Source organism: Dendrobium catenatum, unplaced genomic scaffold, assembly GCF_001605985.2.
Source record: "Dendrobium catenatum unplaced genomic scaffold, ASM160598v2 fragScaff_scaffold_264, whole genome shotgun sequence".
Lineage (NCBI taxonomy): Eukaryota > Viridiplantae > Streptophyta > Magnoliopsida > Asparagales > Orchidaceae > Dendrobium > Dendrobium catenatum.
In genome coordinates, this window is record NW_021318726.1 from 1,824,387 (window position 1) to 1,833,261 (window position 8,875).

The 8,875-nt window shown below is 34.6% G+C and overlaps 1 protein-coding gene across 4 annotated transcripts; it reads right to left on the reverse strand.

Moving 5' to 3' along the window:
* Nucleotides 1-896: 896 nt before the first annotated feature.
* On the reverse strand, nt 897-6,307 carry LOC110099100 (cytochrome P450 704C1). 4 transcript variants are annotated; one of them, XM_020826143.2, is made up of 7 exons: nt 5,862-6,307; nt 4,472-4,687; nt 4,114-4,389; nt 3,399-3,469; nt 3,125-3,317; nt 1,467-1,670; nt 897-1,339 (listed from the first exon to the last, which is right to left on the reverse strand). In XM_020826143.2, the coding sequence occupies exons 1-7, from the start codon at nt 6,207-6,209 to the stop codon at nt 1,145-1,147; spliced, it is 1,503 nt and encodes a 500-aa protein (XP_020681802.1). In that variant the 5' UTR covers nt 6,210-6,307; the 3' UTR covers nt 897-1,144. The 4 variants fall into 4 exon arrangements, with proteins under 4 accessions (XP_020681802.1, XP_020681801.1, XP_028549218.1 ...); XM_020826142.2 differs by having other exon boundaries at nt 3,125-3,469; XM_028693385.1 differs by lacking the exon at nt 897-1,339 and adding an exon at nt 1,991-2,177 and having other exon boundaries at nt 1,479-1,670; nt 3,124-3,469.
* Nucleotides 6,308-8,875: the final 2,568 nt, after the last annotated feature.

Here is an 8,875-nt window from a genome sequence, read left to right on the forward strand (position 1 = left end):
TTTCATGAATTAAAGAAGAATTTTTTATTTTAACTCAAAATTTTTAATATTTGAAAATATGAATAAATTGTAAAAGAGCTTCTCATTAGCTGCCCTTATAAGCAACCACCCACATAATAACACCAAAGCATGAAATCTAAATCACAAAACAATACAATACATTAAGACTAAATGGAAAACCTGAATATTGAATATGGTTCCATTTACAAATCTAATGACTTCTAATTAAATGTATATTATGCAAAATTATCCATTAAAATAGATTCACACATAAATCTACTATATCAACCACCCCCCCCCCCCCACAAAATAAATAAATAATATATATATATATAGAGAGAGCTATAAATATGCACCCACCAAAGGCAAATAAACCAACATTAGATCAACAGTAGATATCAATGAATCCATATAAGTCTGAGTACTTCATAATCAAAATGCTAATTATCGCACATTATATGAAGTTGATGAATATTAATACTATATAGGATGAATATATGTGCCACAAAAACCAAAAAATCCCGAACTCTATAGGTGAGGGGCCTTCAAGTAAATCATCTCAAGTCAGATTTTAAAATGTGGACTTGAGAAAAAAAGAGAAAAAAGAATTGGAGAATTTCTCTCAATATATAATCTGTGATATAAATCTTCATAAACCTCCCGTATTCGACATATGTAAGAGATGAGATGCAATAAATGGAGAGGAACCAGGTTACAGTTACGACTGAGAATTTGCAATAGTATCTAACTGCTAAACTACAAGGATCGATTAGTACATCAATGGATGAACAAACAACACACAACAGTAAAAGGAGATGGGTGGAAAGAGAGCAAGGAGAGGAAGGAAATGAGAAGAGGGCACGAATGAAAGACAGAGAGAAGTAAAACCTCTACAGTTGCAGCGAATAATAACATTATAGATTTGCTAAATGGGCAGAATTAAGTCAAGTTGAATGTCTCACAACAGAAGTTTTGTAAGTTCACAAATTCCATTTTGAACCATTCGGTTTGAACAAGTTTGGCCGGGTAACAATTATCATATAAATAAGCAGCTGGGCTCGAAACAAAGACCTTGGATTGTTAACTATCCCGACTTTATTATTTTAATTATAAATATTTGATCAAGTCATAACCACACATGAAACTAGATATCATGACCTTGCCTGGGAATCGCATGTAGAAGAAGACCGTTTTCAATCTGAAGAGTTAACATGGTCCTGTACTTGACTAACCTGTTCTCATCACTTAGCTTAAACTTGAAGAAATGCAGCAGCGTCACTGCGAAGATCTTCATCTGCCTATAAGCCATATCCTTACCAAGACAGATCCGAGGACCGCCCTGCAATTCCAGCAGTAAGATCACACAAGTGTTATTTGAATATCTATTACTCAGTTATGATGGTTTGATAGCCTTATTTTGATTAATAATGGATTACAAGGATGTCAAATTTATCAAACTTGGTTACCTGGAATGCAGTAAATTTGTAAGGGCTCTCGTGAACAAAACCCACGCCATCTTTAAGCCACCTTTCTGGAAGAAAAACTTCAGCATCATCACCCCATATAGATCTCATTCTTCCCATTGCATAAGGCATGTAGGCCACCATATCCCCCTTCCTTACATCATGACCATCTGGTAGAGTATCATCTGAGAAACAAATCTTGGGGTCCTGCTCCAGAAAATAGAAAAGCAAAAGTTTTTTGTTTGTAGGTAAGTCCATATAATATGCCTCCTTTATGAATAAGGACAAAAGTTTGTTAATTGAAATATAAGTAGAAAAGCTTTTATACATTTTGTGAACAATGACACTGTTAGAATGTTATTATTTATCTTTTGTTGTACAAAAGCAACATACTCTTAGTCATACTAGAGAAGTAAAAGGATATCTCCATCTCTCCCCAGTGCAAGCTCTAAGATGAGAGACCCTGCTTGCCAGTTTACAATGAGTGGCAAGATCTTCCCCATTACCTAAAGTCTAGGATATCTTACTCTGTTAAAAAGATGTCTAACTTGAAGATGTAATGCTTGTTGGATGCTTCCACTTTTGCTTCGAAACTGATGTCATACTTGGCTGCACCTGACGACCATTTGTCTTGCAGTCTACCCGTTAACTTGATTGCAGTTCTTCTAGTTGAGTGGCAGAAATAATTTGGTCCACTCGCCTGACAGATGGAGTATTAATCTAAAGCCCCACGGCTAGTTGTCATGTTTTTTAGTCACTTTTTTTTTCATTTTTTGTCTGATATGTAGAAAGGAGACAAGCAGAGGCTTCCCCGATTAGGGAGAAATATCCCGACATAATTCCTGTTTATTTCTTTTAATCTTCCTTTTTTTCGCTTTATAATCAATGGGCTTGTTCTGATGGACATCATCATGCTATATTGGTGATCGTGGAAAAAACTGAGAGGAGCGATGTATCAGACATTAATAAGAAAAAGTGAGTTATTCATCACATTATTTTGCATATCAAACTTATTTTTTTCGGTTTGCATGTTGAATTTTGACTTTCTAGAGTACGTTGAGTTTTATATCTTAAATGGTATTATACTGTCGGACTCATATTGGTGATTTTTTACATGCAAAAGTAGAAATTCCTCTTTACTATAACAAGTGGAAGTTTTCTAAAAACTAAGAAAGGAGGATTTTTTTCCACATTTATTTGACTCCAAGAAGAAAAACATCTAGGGCACATAAGTTTTAGTCTAGGACTATGATTCACAAATAAAACATCATAAAACTGAATCTTGTTTTCATTATAACGAGTTATTTTCTTTTTTTGATTCATACAATAATTTTTTTTTTTTAATTAGCAACAAGATTTCTAATAGAATTTCTACCAAAATTTTAAGTGGAATTTTTCTTGTTGGTGATTATTTTCTGATGCGCGTTTTACCGTCGGAAATACAATTTTTTTACGGATATTTGCCAATTTCCGACAGAAAATTCCATCGTAAATCAGCCATTTTCCTATAGCATATCAACATAAAGTAAAGTAATCAGATATTCGAAGAGGCAGCAAATTTGGAATATGATGACTTATTATGCTTAATAGGCATACATTAGGGACTTAACTATACATTTTTCTATAACTAAAATTTTCATCGCTATGTTGTAACATATTACCAGTGGTACCGCTGGATGTAGTCTCATGGTCTCAGTAAGCGTCGCATGAAGATACTGCATCTTCTCAATTACTTTATCAGTCAAACTTGCTGTAAATACATCCATAGCTATAGGTTCATCATGATGGATTAATTTAGTAACTGCATTCACCTCTCTAACCACCTGTTCTTCTATTGATGCATGCAAGCAAAGCCTATAAAAGAACCATGAGAGGGTAAGAGCTGTCGAGTCTCTGCCAGCTACTAAGAAATTTAAGGTGATGTCTCGTAAGTACTGGTATGTGATGTTTTTTGGATCTTGCTCTCTCTCATTCAAAAGCCTTGATAAAATGTCCTCTTTCTGTAACTGCAATAGCATTTAGATCCAGGAAATCAACGCAGCTCTCAACAGCGGCTTGATAAATTGAAAGATAGAAGAAGTTTCGGGAAGCTTTTCAATTAAATACTGATAACAAGTGAGCACCGGGCGTGAATGGCAAAAATATTTTGGATTTTTTATACAGAAGAATAAAAAATATAGATGAGGATATAATTTTTCTAAACTTCTAAGATAGAGAAGTGCTAAAAAATACTAAAAATAGTACTTAAGTTTAAAGAAGAAATTTTAAAAAGTAGCAATTAAGTGGTCAATATTGTATAGATACAATTATTAGGCTATAAAGGAGTCGCTGATAGTCAAATTGAAGTGATAAAAAGAATAATCTTATGATAGATGTATGCCAAAACAGGTAATGATGGACTTAGAAATAACTATAAAAATGAACTTGAGAATAACATTTATTGAAGAAGAGATGACATAGACAAGTAAATTAAATTAAGAAATGAGTAGAACAAAGATAACATCAATAGAAGCTATGAAAAAAGATCTGTATCTTGCACCTCTACAAAAATGAATAGATAATGATGATTCAGACAGTCGGTCCTAAATAATTTGAATAAGGCTAATGATGATAGAGTGAGTGCTTAGTAAAGAGCAACTGGAATTCTTACCTGTTTAGACGACTGTGAGACTTTGTGTGTCAGAATTTTGTACACAAAGTCATCAACAACTTTAAGTTTGTTCTTTAACTCAGCTTCACAACCGAAATTTAGGAACTTCTTCATCTTCCACAATGGATCAACATAACGCCAGGAGATCAAAACATTTGCATCATCAAATGCTTCTGTAAAGTTTCTCTCCTCTTCATTGGACCCAGATAGACTGTTCAGTTCAACCCCAAATGCCACTTGGAAAATGGAATCCATACTTGACTTCATGAAAATGTCCTGCAAGCATGCTGTAAGCCACTTACATCATCGAATCCCTCTTGCAAAATAAGATAGTAAAAACCCTATGGTAAACACTCACCTGAATATCCATTCTGGAGTTTGATCTTGCAGCCTGTGCAATCACAGAAACTAATTTAAGGGCATTGCCTCTGAAAACTATGCTACTATATTCCCTGAAGATCCGCTTAGAGAACACAAGGCTGGCTATTTTTCTCTGGTGCCACCATTTCTCACCATCTACAGCAAATATTCCATCACCCAGGAGATCCTTCAGGGTGCAATAGTTATAGTCTCCCTGCAACATAAAATCACATTCTAACTCCCACTTGACGAGGGTCACAAGATAGGCAAATTATTCTGTGCGAAGACCACACGCAAGCTTACGTTCAGATTTGTTGCTCTTTTATTATGTTTTGCTGTATTTTTGCAAAAGGCAGCTAATATATAATTTTAATTACATATTAGCTGCCCTTTTATTGTGCTTTAACTGAGTATTTGCAAAAGCACAACAAATACTCAATTAGTAAGATATTTGTTGTGTTTTTATTGTGCTTTTGTTGTGCTTTATCAAAATTGCTAATATGCAATTAAAATTGTATATTAGCTGTCTTTTGCAAAAATACAGTAAAAGCTCAGCAAATCCGAACGTAAGCTTGCGTGCGGTCTTCCCGCACAGAATAATTTGCCCACAAGATAGGTAACTCTGAGAACTATCCTTTTCTTATAAGGGCATACCAAGTGCATCAAGTTTTTGCCAATGCAAAATCTAAGGAGTGAATGAATGTGCGCATTCTTACCCCAAGAAAGTGGAGAGAATGTCTTCGTGATTTGAATCCATAACCATCAGTTCATAGTGAAGAAAATCAGATCACTACCAAGTCCAGCCCTCTTAAATGTTCCTATCTTGAACTAGCATCCTGATAGGATCTGCTAATTGCTTAATCCAGATGAGGCAAATCAGATCTGAACTCCATAACAACAGCTAGGTTTGGCTGGTTCAAAACTCAATTCAGTCTTGAATCTTGATGAATATGGTTTAGCTCATTAATTTTGATCTGAATCACAAAAAATCACCCACTTTTTGCAGAGTTGAATCAAATTGACATAGATTATGCATCATCTAACCATAAATAGATTATGCATGCTTATTTAATTTAGTTTTGAGCAGGCTTTAATGCTTTATCCTTCTCACGACCAGAGCCTGAGGGGTGTGTGGAGGAAATTATTATTTAGTCTTTTTGTCAAAACCCTCAGATTCTAGGATGACCTTTTATTATTTTGTCTTTTGTGTATAGATTGAGCATTCCACTTTAATAAATCTAAATCATCAAAACCGTCTCAATTGAACACCAGTAACTTTGCCCGACGACAGAAGAATATAACTTCCAAATTCCAGCAAAAAGAAAATCAATAAACAAACAGTAGAAGGAAAAAAAAAAAAGAGTAATTAGATCGTGAAAATCGATTACCTTGCCATAATTGGTGAAATTGGTCTTAAGAATGTACTCGACATTAGCAGGGTCGGCAGTATAGACCTCGCTGTGGAAGGGAGAAAGAATGCGGTAAGTCGGATTCTGTCGAGCACAGCTCGTAGAGAAGTCGTACAGCCTCCCAAAGTTGAGGAGGTGGTGGAAGACGGTGCCGGCCACGGGCGCATACATCTTCTTCCTCCTTTCCTCGCTGCTCCGACCGCTTCTTGGAAGCTTTCTCCATAACAGCACCAGCTTCAATGCCACGGCGGCGATCAGCAAAAGAGCGAAGGCAGCAACAGCTTCCGCCGCAGGAGTGCGGAGTACAGCGGTGAGCGGCACGGCCATGACTGATAAGAAGTTGAACGGCTAATTGCGAAGAAGCGCGCTGGGAAGAGTCGTTGACGGATTCGGGAACGTGGCGAGGTTTTTTTAGAAAGAAATAAGAAAACGGTCCCAAATAAAATTTTAAATTTTACTATGCTCTTAAATATTTTAAAACTATTAAACTATTGTATAAGTGGGTATTAAATGAGCTTTAGCTCAAAAAAATGAAAAAAAAAAAAAATCTCACATGAGATTATAATTAGGAGTTCATGTATTTTTTATACAAGTGAGATTTCTCAAATTGCGATTTGAACCTTCCAACAGCGCTTTGAGCCCTTGATTCGGACTCATTTGGGCTCGGATTGGGTTGATCTTGGTGTCGTTGGGCTCGTATTTCCGAGACGCTCAGTTTGACTATAAGCTCGCTGAAATCGGAGTTCAGGTTCTCCCGGATTTAATTTTTGAAGTTTCCGGCTAACTTTTTGCCTCGAGATTCGTGCCCGATCAATATAATTTTTGCATGACGTATCAAGGCTAAACCACTTTGCTCATTATCCTTATATGGAGGTCCATACTAATGTCCATGACGCCCATGATAATGTTGAAGCCACAAATAAAGTTGTAATAGAAGTTAGCAAGTCCGTGAAAAATTTAAGCAAAGAACATCGAATGAGGAGTTGGTCAATCTACAATAGCAAAAACCTTGTGAGGGTTCAGTTGGACTCCTTCAGCATTTAGCAATATTAAGGTAATGATTATGAGAACTCATAATTTGAAAATTTTGATACCTCATTCATAAATCACATAAATATAGAGGGGTGATCATAAGGATTAAATTAATGCTAACATTTCCAAAAAAATTAAAAATTAAAGATCAAATAAAGTTTGTTTGATGTGACCAGCATGCCATAAGATTTGTCTCACAACCTAATTACATCAAAGCTAATAATATCATAATCAAGCATCCCAAAAGACAAAACACGGTCAATTTGAGCTTGCCAGCTTGACCCAACCCATTCAAAATTGGACTGATGGTCATGATAATCATTTTTTTAGTGTCGTTAAAAGCCTCATCATGTAGGACAAGCTTTGGAGGTGGTGGACTTTACAGTGTCGATTCTGCTACTGCCACATCCATCAACAAGAGGGGCATATTCAAATCGATCATTGGGTTTATATAGTCAAGAGTATTGTGTTATAATGCTCTCTATTGCACCAAATCATTGCTTATTATGATGTAAATCATTTGAAAATACTCATTTAACATCTTGTAGAAACTACAATCTCCCACAATCTTTGTTCAATAGTGTGATAACATGGCCCCCTTTAACAAAAGAACACGCCTTATAACATGGTCGGATGCTTTATCATTTACTAGCAATGCCAAATTAGAGATAGTGAACACTCTTGAATTTTTTTCACAACTTTATTCTACCACCATTAATGTGCAAGCAACATGAATATCTATAATGTATTATGTTAAAGTTGTCGATCTAGAACATTATTTGTGGTAATCTTCATCAGATCTTTGCTTGAGTCAACATTGTTACTCAAGATGATGATATCATTCAATCATATTTCAATCACGAGAGTTCACAATTAATCAATGAAATTCATTATCAAATAAATGAATGTATTTTTCGAATAAAAATTGAAACCTTCCACATTCTAAATATCCACTCATTCAATTATTTAGAGAGATTTTTATAGCACTAAAAACTACCAAGGTTATCTTCGATTTGCTATAAACTCAAGAGTTGTTGCAATAAGATCTGTGATATAACATTTACTTATTTTACAACCATTATCACATCATGACCTACATTACAAAAGATGTGTGTCACTATCATCACTCGCAAAACTCACCTAAGAAACAGTGATTGCACCTTATTTGTCTCTCTTAAAACATACACTTGAACTTCATCCTACGCTATATCTAGGAATTGGTAGCCAACTTATTCTTTTGTATTGTATTGACTGTTTCTTAAAATACGAGAAAATATAATATTTTTAACTCCACCTTTTGTCCACATTCTAAATATCCACTCATTCAATTATTTAGAGAGATTTTTATAGCACTAAAAACTACCAAGGTTATCTTGGATTTGCTATAAACTCAAGAGTTGTTGCAGTAAGATCTGTGATATAACATTTACTTATTTTACAACCATTATCACATCATGACCTACATTACAAAAGATGTGTGTCACTATCATCACTCAGCAAAACTCACCTAAGAAGCATTGATTGCACCTTATTTGTCTCTCTTAAAACGTACACTTGAACACTATCCTACGCCATCTCTAGGAATTGGTAGCCAACTTATTCTTTTGTATTATATTGATTGTTTCTTAAAATACGAGAAAATATAATATTTTTAACTCCACCTTTTGTACTCGTTGAAATTGTTTAATTGAGAAAAATCATATATTTTTCTATTTCAAATCCTCAATTCAATAAATTTTATGAATGTATGATGTTATTTATTCATGTGCTTATACATTTGAATCAAAATAGACTAAGATTTTTTAGATCTATTCTCACTCTATCGATTTGATTTTCTTTGTACAATAATAAAATACTTATTTTTTATTAAATAAATAGAGAAAAAAAAAGATGGGAGGGAGAGTGATGAGTGAGAATAAGCTAACATAAAAAAAGATATATTCTTTTCTTTGAATTTTTAT